We start from the raw sequence: 14866 nt of genomic DNA, 5'->3' as shown, positions 1-14866 counted from the left end.
GGCAAAACTGCACACTAAGTCAAAATCTACGATGGTCAGGGTTACTGAAAACAGATGCACTTGGGAGTTAAAAGATCAGCACTGCAACTTTTAAATGGGTTGTTTCCAACGTTCAGCTTTTATTGTGTGATAAATATGCTGTCTAAGACTTTTTAATAATTTGATGCGCTTAGCAAACACTTTTTGAGGATTAACAGGTATAAGCAATGCAATGTTAAAAGATTTCTTGCATTTGATAGTGAGGTTTACTAACACTTAGCTTCAATATCCAAAAGTCTCTGTGAAGGCTAATTCAGACACACTTTACCACACAGCTACCATTTTAGGAAAATACTTAATCTGTTTTGACCCATAAAAATCGCTTTGACAAGCAAACACAACTTTATTTTTTGTTTATAAATTGGGAGAGACCTCTGTAATTCACAATGTGTAGTTTCATCGCTCACCACTAGATGACATAAGGACACAATTTAGGTTTTCTTGACACACATATTCGAGAAATCGTTCAAATGGCTTAAATTACTAGTTAACATCATTAGTATTAATAAATAAATAAGTTCACCTGGATATGTTTCAAGATATCAAACGTTTGCTTGGGCTGTCAACGCTTTTGTTTTCTGTTTTGTTTGTTCAAACGTGATGCGCCGGAAGTTGCCGCAGTCTTACGTCATAATTACGCGACGAGCGCTCTTACCGTTGTGCTCACGCAGGATTCAACTGTTGAACTACAGAAATGGTAAAATGGTTATTCTTACAGTTTATGTTATTGTACTTGTGTTAATATAAAGGTGAAGAGTAAATGAAAACATCAGAAAAATAATTAGTTACAGCTGGCTTAAACAACTTACTTAAAGAACTTCAACATCAGAGAGCTGTCTCTAAAAATATAAAAAACAATGATTACTATAGTTAAACCACAAATTAACCATGATTTTGCTACAGTGATCATAATTTAACCATGGTATTTGTTGTATAACTGAATTAAACAAAAAACGGTTACTAAGAAAAAAACGCGGCGTTATTGAGATCAGAAATGCATATGTATGGTTTTGTGTTAGTATGTTATTTATTAGTATTAGTTTTTATGTTTAATAGGATATGTATTATGTTGGTTCAGGCAGTTATCTGTGTGATTCTGATTGACACTCTTAATAACAATGTAAATTAAGCATTGAGATGTATCTGACAGATACGTTTTCATGTGCTCACAAATGTAACACTAAATATTTGCCTTTTAATGAAATGTTGGTGTTGTTTTTTTAGGCTCGAAATGCAGAAAAGGCCATGTAAGTTTCTTTATTCATTGTTACATTTTTTACATGTTTAAAAATGCTTAATGTTTTTCATATTAAAACTTTGTATTAATTTATTTGTTTATACAGGACGGCCTTGGCCAGGTTTCGGCAAGCCCAGCTTGAAGAAGGAAAGTTTAAGGTGAGGTCAATGCAGTGCAAAATATCAGGTTAACTTTGTCCTGTGATGTGGCATGCTAAACTTGATAAAACTGTGAAATACTTAAAGGGATACTTCACCCAAAAATCATGTACTCATCTTCGAGTTGTTACAAATCTGTATAAATTTCTTTGTTCTGATGAACACAGAGAAAGATATTTGGAAGAATGCCATAGTAGGAAAAATACAATGGTAGTCAAAAGTGTCCCAGAACTGTTTTCTGCCCTACATTCTTCAAAATGTCTTCTTTTGTGTTCAACAGAACACAAAGTGATTATAAAGTGATTTTTCCTACTATGGGAGTCAATGGGGGGGACAAAATCTGTTTGGTTTTAGCATTCTTCCAAATATCTTTCTCTGTGTTCATCAGAACAAAGACATTTATAGAGATTTGGAACAACTCGAAGGTGAGTAAATGATGATAGAATTTTCATTTTTGGTTGAAGTGTCCCTTTAACATTATGCTGGTGTATAATAGTTTTCATGTTGATTAAAAACCATTTATGCAAGCATTATACTTCAACTTTATCAGACCGTATCAGATTTTTACTTCGCAGTTATAATGACCAAAAGAATTCATGTTAACGATATTATCATAATATCTGTTTAAATGTGTATCAGTCAAATTCATCTTTATTTTTGTGTATTTCCTGGTTTCTCCTTTTTTGGCCAACAAATCACACTTAAAATTTGAATGTAGGCATTAGAGAGAGAGCGGTTATATCTATTGTGGCTCTTTAAATGAGTGCTGAATTATTTTCAATATTAGTAGAATTACCACAATATCAACAATAATCATGGTTTTTAATATTACGGTTATTGCCAGTACCCCCTTACATCAACTGCTTGCATATTAATTGTTTTGCTCTGGTCCAATTGATATTTCTGCAGGAACGAAGACCATTTCTTGCTTCAGAGTGTAATGAGTTACCCAAAGCAGAGAAGTGGAGACGACAGGTCCGGAAATGAAACAAAATCTTTTGTTCTGACAGATGCACTTTTAGTTTGGTGTTTAGTACAATTTTGTATGAGACGATACGTTTTAATGAACACATAAAAATACTCAGAAGTGACTGTGATTTCACTGCAATCTTTTTTTTAGATCATCAGTGAGATTTCGAAGAAGGTCGCCCAGATTCAAAATGGTGAGAAAGTGTGTGGAATATTGCTCCCAAATTTTAATCCAAACATCAAATGTACAGACTTCATGTAGTGTTCCTTTACTAAACTCTTGGATACATTTTTCAGCCGGTTTGGGTGAATTTAAGATCCGTGATATGAATGATGAAATCAACAAGCTTCTTCGAGAGAAAGGTCACTGGGAGGTCAGAATTAAAGAACTGGGAGGACCTGACTATAGAGTAAGTTCTTATTCCATTGATATTTCAGCTAATGTTTTTGTGCTTTTCATCTACAGTGTAAAGTAAAAACATTGTTTTATACTGTAGTTACAGTGTTTTCATACTGTGTTCTGATATGTGCAGCAACTTCGATTTATTACAGTGCTGTTTGAAACTTAACGGCATGGATTGTATCATTTTGTTTTTAACCTATTAGAGATTCGGACCCAGGATGTTGGACCACGAGGGTAAAGAGGTCCCAGGAAACAGAGGATATAAGTATTTTGGTGCAGCAAAAGATTTACCTGGAGTCAGAGAGCTGTTTGAAACAGAGCGTAAGTTTATTAAATGATATCAGAATTGAAGTACTGAATGAGTCTAATCTATTAATAACAACCTTTTTATTCAGAACTGTTATTATATGCTTTATGTTGGTATGCTAAGAGATCTGTAATGCAGTGAAGTTAGTGCTATGCTAGGGTGACCACCCGTCCCGCTTTGCTTTGTACTGCACCGCATTTTCACCCCTTGTCCCGCACGTCGCATATTGAGAAAATGTCCCACATTTTCATCCGTCTTTCACCAGTGTTGGTTTTTAGTTGTCACATAAAGAAAACACATTCTTTTTCCCGAAAAGCACACGTGACGCTTGTTTGGCCCATTGTTTATTCAACTATTTGCACACCAGTGTCCAACGAGCTCATACAAACGCAACTATTTTACTTACTACTAAGTCTAGCTTTTATCCAGTGGATGAGAAGACAGCAGTGAGTTCAATCATCAAGAGTCTGCTACGTCTGTGAATCAAACTGTAAGTCGGTTGGCGATCCCTCCTATGTCAACTTGCTGGAGAAGTCACTAAAACATCGTAAACTGTGTGGCTTTGAAACTGTTTATACGCTGTGGTAAGCGTTTTAAAATAAAAATGATTTGCAAATAATGAAATGCATCATTTACATTTTAAAAGAGAAACTATTATTCATTATTCGTCTGTTCTTAATAACCTTAAATTGAACTTGTTGTATGTTATATAACATTTTATCTATGCCTTAATTATGTTGTAGTTGGAATAGACAAAATAAGTAAAAAAATATTTTTTTACGCGCTTAAAGGAAAAAATGTTTTCATTCTATTATTATATCAGTTTTACGCTACCTTTTAGTGGTGTCCCACATTGTCCCACAAGAAGGTATTACTTTATTATTTGGTTTGTTGGGTGGTGGTCACCCTATGCTATGCTATGTTGACATTTTTTGCTGCCCAGTTTCTGCTTGTAATCCAAAATATTTTGATTTCTTTTTCTTTGCAGCCGTCCAACCGCCCAGAAAAACACGAGCTGATCTGATGAAGGACGTTGATGCTGAGTATTATGGTTATAGAGACGAGGATGATGGCATTTTAGTCCCTTTGGAACAGGAATATGAGAAACGAGGTGATGCAAGAGCACTAGACAAATTAGGGTGTATTTGAAGGAATTGCACAAAAATTCCCATCAGCCCATGAAAGAAAATGAACAAAATGACGTAGGATGCTTGTTTTTATTTACGAAATATCTTTCTTTGATCAAAATCTCCTTAACTGCCGTAGCTCTCAAATCTGCTTTACTTTGCCTTTAGATTTAACTATGGCTTTGCATTCTTTTTTGAAGAAAGACGTTATTGTGCAGAAATGCATTTAAAATGTCAGAGATGCAGGATTGATCCCTTTGCAAAGATTTGATTTACATACATCTTTATGTAAAGAACTTTGGACCCAAATAAAGCAGACTTCTTAATTGAACAGCATCATAAAGCATTATTTTGTCAAATTTAGGACATGGACGTAATTGATGCTTGTCACCATTACACCTTGTTCGATTTGGGCTTCTCTTGCCTTTGGATGACACTGGCAACCATGTGACTTCCTTTAATTGACACACTCTCGCCCCAACTGTCCTCACATTATTTGGATGAAGCTTTGCATTGTGTGTTTTTACTCTGGTACAGTCGTGGCATTGTGTGATGTTGTATTTTACCAGCGTGTTTCTCATTTGTGTCTGTTTAACTGAGTGCTTGACGTGCAGCTGGAGGTTCGATGTGACTTATATGAAGCGTTAGGGTGCACCTGACTGTCCAGTGACTGCGACACATGACTGCTGCATTACACTATTAATTCATTGACTTGCTCCTGTGTAACTCATGTGATCGCTGAAACCTTAGGTTGCACTTTATTTTACAGTATCTACACTTGGCTAGTATGTATGTACAGTGTACTTACCCAACAAAATAAAGGTAACTACATGGACTAAATATGGGTTAGCGCTGGTAGGTCTACAGGCCATTATCACAAAATAAATCCCAACTGGCTAAAAAAGGACCCTGACAGTTTGCACAGATTCCTTTGTGGGATTTATTTGACAATAACGACTGACCTGGAAGCACTTATATACAATATGTAATGCTTATATATGTAATGTTATATACAATATGTAATGCTTATATATTTTTGATCCTGCAGTTATAGCAGAGGCTGTTGAGAAATGGAAAGCAGATAAAGAGGCTCGATTGGCTGGTGGAGTCGTGAAAGACACTGAAGAAGAGGAAGAATATATTTACGCTGTCAAAGACGATGAGGTAAACATCCACGCTGCTCTGTGACAGGCTATTTTGAGCGATTCCTTTATTGGCCTATTTCTATTTCATTTGCCTCGACGTTTTTCATTCAGCAGTCGGACGATGAAAGCCGAGAGCAGATGGAGGGTGAAAACAGTGCACAAACGTTTATTGCACATGTTCCCGTTCCGTCACAGAAGGAGGTGGGTTGGGTACTTGAAACATGTCAACTGAAAGTGTTTTTATTAGTGTTTGTACACAGAAGACACGGCAATGAAGTGAAATAGACTTCACCCCAAAGTGAACATCTCTTTTTGTCTCTTTTTTCTGTGGTTGTCGCAGATTGAAGAAGCTTTGGTGAGACGGAAGAAAATGGAGCTCCTGCAGAAATACGCCAGTGAGAGTTTGATGGCACAAAGCGAAGAGGCCAAAACGTTACTTGGTTTATAGTGTGCTGAACAGCTTCGGTCGGGTTCCCAACTCATTTTGTGTACAATCTTGAGGGTTGTATTGAGATCATATGAAGCCAGAATGATGTCATTTCAGAGCAGTACACATAACATGATTTGATCAGATGTGGCTGTATTTGAAGTTTGACTATTGGATGTGGTTAAAGATGCTGTAATTTTGGGTTATGGATCAGAATTTAAATACAAAACAGAAGAATATATCTGCAATGCTTAATTTGATAAGGTCACTATGATTCATATTGATTGTACAGTTAACATGAGATCAGCCGAATTTTAAGTCAAAGTTCACAGAATAATAAAGTAATTTAGTTGTTGTTACGGGCCAAAAGATGTTGGCGATTTTGGGTGTAATAACACCTTTACTGTATACTGGTGGTTTAAAGTGGTGTTCGTTCAAGTTATTTGTTCTTCCACAGGACGAACAGTGCAAAAATGTCTGTAAATATTTTGTATACTATGTTTACTTAGCCTTTTTGACAAGTAAACTCATTTTTACAATACATGCCTTTATCTTCCCAGAAATACATAGTTGCACAATCTCTCAAAAAAGGTGCAGCGCACATGTTTGTTTTTAATTTTGTTAGTAGAAATAAAAGGTGATGCAGCAATCCTGATACAGTAGATTCTCTAGTGGCACCCAGTGACGTCACTAGTCGCGTACTTCCACATCTGCTGCAGTGGCCAAGTGTTCTTTAATTGTATCGATTCCAACACCTTCCCCCACAAAATACACAATTTCTCTAGTAAAAATGATTTAAATCTAACAAACATCTGATATTTCTTTGCCTATGTAATAATATTCGACAAAAGAAAAGCGCTTCCGGATCGTCACATGCACGAGCGCATCTGCTAATGAATCACTTCATTCGCTTGCTCCATTTACACGCGGCGCGTTGCGGTTCTCTCGCTGCGTCGCGGGGTGTCAGATTCCCCATTCTTCCCAAAGCGAAGAAGGGTGTTTATTTCCTGACTCGCGTCTCTCGACTGAGTCGGACCACCTCCTCTCTGTCGTCACATCGCACAGCTACAAAAGCTACATGGAGGAATCGGTCGCGGTCGAAACCGGCCAGCAAAGCGAAACGGAACGCGCAGTGTGAGCGTCAGACGTCAAAATGAAGGCCTTGAGTGCGCTCGTGCGGTCGGCGAGCTCCGCGTGTTCCCGGCGTACGGAGCGCGTCGCGTCGGGGCGATGCGGACTGTGCAGTAAGGTACTGGACGTGTTTGCATTCCTGTAGCTGCATCAGCAACATTGTGTGACATCTGCTTGCACACACCGCTGGGTCTATTATTAATATATAACTAGATTTAAATGATGAGTGATTTAAACAAATAGAAATGTGAATAAGAATGATTTCTCATTTGTATTTCTGGGTTGTTTCCGTTTCTAATTGTTGTTGCACCCAAGAAAGGAACGTCAGTCTGTTAGTTGTCGTTATGAAGAAACAAACTGACATTCATTTCTTATTGCCCCTCCTTTTTTATATTGTTGTTTATGGTGAATTGAACGGGAACACGTCCTGTCACAACATGCCTTCTTTTTGTCTTTAGTGCGCCATCTGAGCTGTTTACTGGCTGCTGTGTTGGGTGTTCATGGCTCTAATGGCCACTTGATCTCTGTGCACCATGTACACAGCTGTAGTCTTATTGATCCATGTGCTTTCTTGGATTCGGACACAGTCCGCAGTGCTCTTGACTCTCATCTGGCTTTGCTCAGTCTTTGATGCACGATGTTTCCTGACATTTCCGTCTTCAGTCAATCAGCATCTGGTTTAATAGGAAATCCATGTGTTTTAGATGTCACTGATGCGGTAACTTATTATAATTATTATAATGCAATTGTGATTGATTTGACGAAGCTAATGAAAGAGACATTTCTGTTATTTAAGCCAAGTATATAGATGGCAAACATCTGTAAATGCTAAATAGTAATACATTTATTAGACATTAGACTAGGGATGTCGAGACTGCGATTCTGATCTCACGATGCGATTTATTCACGATTTACTCACGATTTATTTTTACAAAATGAGTTGAAACAAATTAGAAATGAACAACTTCCCTTGCATTATTTCTTAAATGCTTCACGTTTCTTTGTATAATTTTTATTTATTTCAAATAACAAAACTAAACTGCAATTTTAAAACAACTTAATAAAAGAAAAAGTATCTTTAATATAAACAAACTAATACTGTCTGTGCTTTTCTTGGATTTTTTTGCATTTAAGAAATATCAGCATGTTCACGTTTAAGTTTGCAGTGAACATTGGCGGCCCCTGCTGCACAAAAAATGTATTGCGATTCAGTTCACACTTCAACCGATTTGAATCGTCACACAGTATAATCGATTTTCAACCGGCTCACGGTGAATCGTTACATCCCTACATTAGACATAAATATGCCTATGAATTGTCTTTAAGATTTTCTGTCATCATTTATTTGCCGTCATTTGGTTCCAATCCTGTATGCAGAGGTGTAAAGAGTACCTGAAAACCATACTTAAGTAAAAGTACAGATACCTTGCAGTGAAAATTACTCCATTACAAGTTACAAGTCACCAATTACAAAACGACTTCAGTAAAAGTCTTCGAGTATCTGATTTTAACAGTACTTGAGTATTTTACTCATACTGAATGTAGGCTCAAAGCAGCACTAGTCCTCAACACTTATGAGACTTGTCAGTGAAAAACAAGAAACAGTCGATTCGTGAGGAGAGCAATCGCATTTATTTTCTTAAATCATAATAAGACTGAACACCTCAAAATTGCAACAAATCATGGTCGACACCATAACCTACATCTATTACAAACACCCAAGTCTCATTTAAGCTCAAGTGCTCATAAGTAAGCCAACATTCTTCAAAAAGGTCTCTTCAATATAACGGATAAATAAAATAATGTTAGGTAAAATTAAAAAGTCAAAGCCAGCGATTGTCAACTACCTGATAATGCACTCGTATTCACATAAAGAAGTAAGGGCAGAATTCACAAGAAGTACCTTCAATGCCCTTTAAATTGCAATATAAATTCTTCTGTAGCAAAAATAAACTGCTGCAAAAAAGATAGGTGCCATGCAAAATATAATGTGTAATTGCATTAGTCATTACAAATGTAGTGTTCAAAAATGTAGTCAAGTAGAGAGTAAAAGTTGCTAATATCTTTAACACTCAGTACAACTACAAAGTAGCCAAAAAGATACTTAAGTACAGTAACTAATTACATTTACTCCAATACTTTACACCACTGCCTGTATGTGACTCTTTCTTTTGTCAATCACACAAAAAAGTCCCTCTGGTTTTGTGTTCATGCAATGGAAGTCAATGGTTAAAAAAAGATTTTTCTCTGCTGGCCAGTAGCTCAGGTATTTGTGATGCCTGCCAAACATAGTTTTACGTGTCAAGAACAGAAATATTTTATTTTGTGGGTCAATGACGTGTAACGACTCATGTGGTGTAACCAATTATATCAAATTAAGGAATTCTGAAGGAGTCTAAAGATTTATTTTTGGTTCGTTTCCATGTGAAAGTCATTAGAAATCAAAAGTTGGCCTGTGGTTTATTTGTCATAAAGTTGTGCTTGTAGGTTCATGTGTGAACGTGTGAAGGTACGTGACACACACTTGAGGAAGTGTGAACAAAAAGTCTTGAGTGAACGTACATAACCGTGCCAAGGACCGCTAGAACACACGTCAGGATTTTTGTGAATAAGGTCTTAAGTTCTTGTTTTCAAGCCTGTTGACCATTTTACGGACAAAAAACATTCCATGTTTTTCAGAAAGTCATATAGTTCTCTAACGTAAGGGAACGTTTGACATCACAGTGGCTTTTCACAGAGAACACAGAGAACATAAACATCAAGTCCCTAAAGAGACAAGTGCGACTGTTTTCTTTGAGCAGGTTGTCAGAACTGGTCATAATCCTCAAGTGTACGCAGACAATAAAAGCAAAACAAGGGACAAATGTCCGGCGAGGGTCAAGTCTTACGCACCCTCTCATCCCTTTGCTCGCGTCATTATGTACAGCGTCAATCCCATTTGCAACGGAAGATTCGTGCGATGACACTTTATTCGTTCACTATTTTTTCAATTCTAATTTTATTTATGCTTTTATTATAATCCTCAGCATCCTGATGACGAGGTGATGGGTGAATCTTAGTTCATGTTGCACAACAACGCACAATAGTCATGCAATAGACTTGTAGTTATTCACGTGTTGTTCTCGTGTATCTTTTGACATACAGATCCAGCCAAGCTTTGGATTGTTGTTTGACATCGACGGAGTCTTAGTCCGAGGAAAGACGCCCATCCCAGCGGCAAAGAGAGCTTTCCAGAAGCTGGTGGATTCAAATGGACAGTTTGTGGTTCCCGTTGTCTTTGTCACGAATGCTGGCAACTGCTTACGGCAGAAGAAGGCCGATCAGCTGTTTCACATACTGGGTGTTCCTGTGAGTTTTCTTCTTTTTAAAGGAGCAGTTCACCTTCAGAATGAAAATTCTGTCATCATTTACTCGCCCTCTTGTCATTTCAGACCTGTATGAGTTTCTTTCTTCTGCAGAACACAAAAGAAGATATTTTGAAAAATGTTGGTAATAGAACAGCACAGCCCCCATTCACTTCTATTGTAACCAATGCAAGTGAATGGGGGGGTGTTCTTCAAAATATCTTCTTTGGTGTTCTGCAGAAGAAAGGAAGTCATACAGGTTTGAAATGACAAGAGGGTGAGTAAACGATGACAGAATTTTCATTTTGAAGGTGAACTATTCCTTTAAGAACTATGACATTCATTCGGCTGCTTGATTTTGTGTTCAAATACATTTATTAGTTTCATATACCTCACACAATAAGTGTTATACCGACGTGTTTATACACATGCTTATACATCATATCTGTTTGCTTTGCCTCTAGATAACGCAAGACCAAGTGATGATGTCTCACAGCCCTTTGAGAATGTTTAAGAGATACCATGACAAGTGTGTGCTGGTATCTGGACAAGGTCCTGTGCTTGACATTGCCAAAAAGTATCCTCCCACATTTACTACAAGATTCTTCCTCAGATTATCATCTGTGTCGTTATGCGAGACAAACCCATCAAATTAAATCTCTTCTTCTTGCTTTCTTTTGCATTTGCTTACATTTGCTTCTTATTTTTTTGCTGGATGATCAGAGATAATACTCGTTTGGCCCTTTTACTCCTTTGATGTGAAGGTATTTTGATAGAATTGAGGAGTTTACAGAATTCTTATGATCTGTCTTAACTCAGTGTGACAGTGTGGGCTTTACAAATGTTGTCAGTATTGACATGCTCAGAGAATCTTTCCCCCTGCTGGACATGGTGGATCACAACAGACGTCCAAAACTACCGGTACACATCACTTGATGTTCACCTTGGATGGTTTTATTTGATCTGGACTCGTCATGAAATCTAAACTTTTTTAAGGATTCTGTACAAAAATACTCACAAAATGAACAGCAGGAACACTTTAAAGTCTTATAGATGCTTTCAAGAGCAACAACATGAACACACATTATGTGGCGAATATTATTCGAAGAGAATGTCAATGAGATAAAATATTAGATTCACATTTCACTTTTGTTCTTATATCAGTCTAAATTAAATATAAAGAGAATGTGAAGCTATGTCACGCCATGTTGAATGTTGCGCCATCTTGGGAGGATGGCTGCTAGTGCGTTCAATGCAGTGTTTTGTTTTTCTTGTTTGATTAGGAAATATAACTCTGGTAGGTCGGTCTTGCAGTGTTAAAAACTGCAATACTAGCATTAGTCGTTCAGGAAAAGCCCCTGGTTCTTTCATTTTCGATTTCTCCATATATCAAACAAAACAAGTAACGGTACATATCACAACAATAATAGCAGTGAAGTATGATCCTCCCAAGATGGCGGTGCCACTGCAACATGACATCAGCTTCACATTCTCTAGTCAAGCTCTTTTAAATCAGTAATGTTGTAATGAAATCTGAAGGATTGAAAGTGGTATTGCGTTCTCAGCAATATGCTAAACAATTGCAGACATGACAGAAACCAGATATTTGTCTTATTGTTTCAGTCTTCTCCTGTGATGAACCTCCCTAGAGTTGAAGGTACGTTTATCAGCAGATAACTGAATGACCTTCAGTATAATCAAACAGTTAAAAACATGAATATTAAACAGTGTACAGTGTTTCTAAATGCAACGGCTCTGACGTTCCTTGTCCTCTTGTGTCATTTTAGCTGTGGTTCTGTTCGGAGAACCCATTCGATGGGAAACAAACCTTCAGCTCATCGTGGACGTCCTTCTGACCAATGGGAATCTATGTAACGTGTATGAGAGCACTCACACTTCTCATCTGCCGCTCTTGGCCTGTAACATGGATCTCATGTGGATGGCCGAAGCTCATTCACCAAGGTGATCAATACTCATCTGTAGAAAGTTTTAAGATGTAGATTCATTCAGTTTTAAGGCCACACAGGCCCACGTGTAGTCATCTTAATGATTTTTTATACTGCTACAAACAACGGTTTGATTCCAGCCTTATAGACACATAGTTGTCTGTACAGTTTGTAATGCAAAATCGGTATCTTATATTTGTTCTTTTATGTAAATGAAGTAGCGACAAATTAGAGACTGATTTGTATGTCTAATATGATCCATCTTTTGTGACTGAAAGATGGAGTTTTATTGTTGCTGTAAATGATTTTCCTTTTTGTCATGTCAGATTTGGTCACGGCACTTTCATGGTGTGTTTGGAGAGCATCTATAAGAAGATCACTGGCAAAGATGTGAAGTATGAGGCCCTCATGGGGAAACCCAGTGAACTGACGTACCATTTTGCCGAATACCTCATTCGAGAACAAGCTGCAGAAAGAGGCTGGAGGGCACCAATCAGATCTCTCTATGCTGTCGGGTGAGACACTTACACATTTTAACAGGCACCAGTGAGTTTGTTAAACCTGACATCACATAAATGAACAGTTTGGATACATCATCACCTGCTGATCATGAAATGAACCGATGCATTGTCACATACTGTATATCTACAAATGTGTCATATCTATGTATCTGGTCTTGATATTACTGCTTGTATTTGTCACAGAAGAAATATTTTGTTCATAAGTTCATGTTTTGTTAAATAGGGACAACCTGATGACCGATATTTATGGCGCCAACCTCTACAACCGCTACCTGGAAGAACGAGCGGCTAGGAAGAGCACCAAAGCGGTAGCAAAGGTGGTGACGGGCACAGGGCTGCCCACCGCTGTCCCTCAGGAGGTGGATATGGACAATGGTTGGGAAAATGAGCTTGCTTCGCCCTCCGCCACCTCCTGCAAGTCGATTCTGGTTTGCACAGGAGTCTACAATCCCCACATGGAGTTACCTAAAGATGCAAACCAATGTATCAAGGAGACGGTCTTCCACGGGCATCGTGACTTCCGCTTTGACCCCGCGCTGGTCGAGCCGGAGAAAATTGTTCAGGACGTGGATGCTGCGGTTGAACTTATATTTGAGATGGAGAAATTTCAGACAGCAGTTTAGTTTCGGTTTGTATTAACAGTCTGTTACGCCACATTTTCATTTTTAGAACGTGCCTGTCGGAGAAACCTCAATGCTCAATGAAATTTTAGTTTAACTATGTACATGGTTTGTTTCCAAACAGTGTTTTTATGAGCTATTAACATTTTCGTTTGTCAGTACTCCTGACAGAACAGATTTGCTTAAACATGTGACAAGAATGATATTCAGACGTGCTAGAAAACAGGACAAAAAAAAATGAGTAAAATGTATATTTTGAAAGTGATGTGAAACTACACCATTGCAAATCATGGATGTTAAGGGCTCAGAGCTTGCCTTTTAATGCTGTATACTCCATACATTATTACTGTAACTTTCATTCTTTTTATGTATTACAGTAAGTTTACATCGTAAAGCTAAAATCTTAAACTTATTGTACGTTTTAGTTGTTTCATTGTTATTTTCTGTAGATTGGTTTGTGAAAAATGTTATACTGCAGACGAATTAAACATGTTTACCTGTTAACTGTATTGTGCCAATATACATGTTTAGAAGTCAATTTAAAGTACTGAACAATGTTACATCAGTAATCGTTACATTCTCCATCCTTTTTTCTACTTTTGTGTTGTTGATGTTACATTAGGGTTAGTTTTTCTTTTTTTATTGGGAACAATACAGTACAGAATTGCACTGAGAGACAAAACAACCTTATAGCTATTGTTTGAAGACAAAGGGTGTTAATAAAAGTCTATCACTTAAACGTTCGTCCTTGAATTATCTGATGCAACAAAATAAGTTATTAGAAATAAATTATATAGATAATAAATACATATCATCTATGTTAATAATATTGATCATTAATACATTCTTAAAACAAAAATTAAGGGTAATCAAATATGTAATTTAAAACTAAGCAAAAAATAATTACTGAATCACAAAACACTGAATGGGAAAAGTGGATATCAAAAAGTCATATTAAATATATTATCAGGGGTGCACATAAGTTCTTGTATTTAGGATATTCAGGGGACTTTTATTTAAAAACACCACATCAGACTGTCCTGATATTGAATGATGGACAATCTGAGATGGTGTACTATGAATATGAGGTGAAATCATTTTCACAAAACAGGTAGTTTCCTTTTATCAGCTATCTAAACATATAGAAAAAAACAGCTTATATGGGACATTTGGGGGGGTATTTAAGACATCACATCAGACAGTCCTGATATTGTGTATTAAAAGTTATCTATTTGTCAGTTATTTTTAGTTATTTCATGGTCAGCCATAACCGAAATGTGACCTCTGCATTCAACCTATCGTGTGAGTCGTGAGCACACACACCCGGAGCAGAGGACAGCCATGACTTTTTGGTTACGAGTCTGACTCTCTAACCACCAGGCCACAACTTCCCCACTAGGCCAAAACCAACCACCAGAATGCCTTAGCAACGACCTAGCAACCACACAGAGAACGCCACACAAACTGCATAGCAACACTCTTACAACCACCA

The 14866-nt window shown here is 37.3% G+C and overlaps 2 protein-coding genes across 3 annotated transcripts; both read left to right on the top strand.

Annotated features, from left to right (window-relative positions):
• The first annotated feature begins 626 nt into the window (after nt 1-626).
• On the top strand, nt 627-6461 carry isy1 (ISY1 splicing factor homolog). 2 transcript variants are annotated; one of them, XM_057361831.1, is made up of 11 exons: nt 627-736; nt 1264-1286; nt 1383-1434; nt 2344-2409; nt 2555-2597; nt 2701-2813; nt 3010-3127; nt 4102-4224; nt 5289-5404; nt 5500-5586; nt 5726-6461. In XM_057361831.1, exons 1-11 carry the CDS (start codon nt 734-736, stop codon nt 5831-5833), a joined length of 852 nt encoding a protein of 283 aa, XP_057217814.1. In that variant the 5' UTR covers nt 627-733; the 3' UTR covers nt 5834-6461. The 2 variants fall into 2 exon arrangements, with proteins under 2 accessions (XP_057217814.1, XP_057217813.1); XM_057361830.1 differs by having other exon boundaries at nt 628-736; nt 5497-5586.
• A 227-nt stretch (nt 6462-6688) lies between these two features.
• Nucleotides 6689-14113, top strand: zgc:77375 (uncharacterized protein LOC402927 homolog). Its single transcript, XM_057361828.1, has 8 exons — nt 6689-7061; nt 10088-10291; nt 10752-10864; nt 11115-11208; nt 11911-11944; nt 12075-12249; nt 12560-12748; nt 12978-14113. Exons 1-8 carry the CDS (start codon nt 6966-6968, stop codon nt 13375-13377), a joined length of 1305 nt encoding a protein of 434 aa, XP_057217811.1. The 5' UTR covers nt 6689-6965; the 3' UTR covers nt 13378-14113.
• Nucleotides 14114-14866: the final 753 nt, after the last annotated feature.

Source organism: Triplophysa rosa, linkage group LG20 (genome assembly GCF_024868665.1).
Source record: "Triplophysa rosa linkage group LG20, Trosa_1v2, whole genome shotgun sequence".
Classification (NCBI taxonomy): Eukaryota; Metazoa; Chordata; class Actinopteri; order Cypriniformes; family Nemacheilidae; genus Triplophysa; species Triplophysa rosa.
This window is presented reverse-complemented; position numbering and strand designations above follow the sequence as displayed.

Coding starts and splice junctions, on each gene's coding strand:
- isy1 (XM_057361830.1), top strand. Junction 2,598..2,700: donor GGTCGCCCAGATTCAAAATG/GTGAGAAAGTGT, acceptor TACATTTTTCAG/CCGGTTTGGGTGAATTTAAG. Junction 3,128..4,101: donor AGAGCTGTTTGAAACAGAGC/GTAAGTTTATTA, acceptor TTTTCTTTGCAG/CCGTCCAACCGCCCAGAAAA.
- zgc:77375 (XM_057361828.1), top strand. CDS start 6,966: ATGAAGGCCTTGAGTGCGCTCGTGCGGTCGGCGAGCTCCGCGTGTTCC. Junction 7,062..10,087: donor GATGCGGACTGTGCAGTAAG/GTACTGGACGTG, acceptor TTTGACATACAG/ATCCAGCCAAGCTTTGGATT. Junction 11,945..12,074: donor GAACCTCCCTAGAGTTGAAG/GTACGTTTATCA, acceptor GTGTCATTTTAG/CTGTGGTTCTGTTCGGAGAA.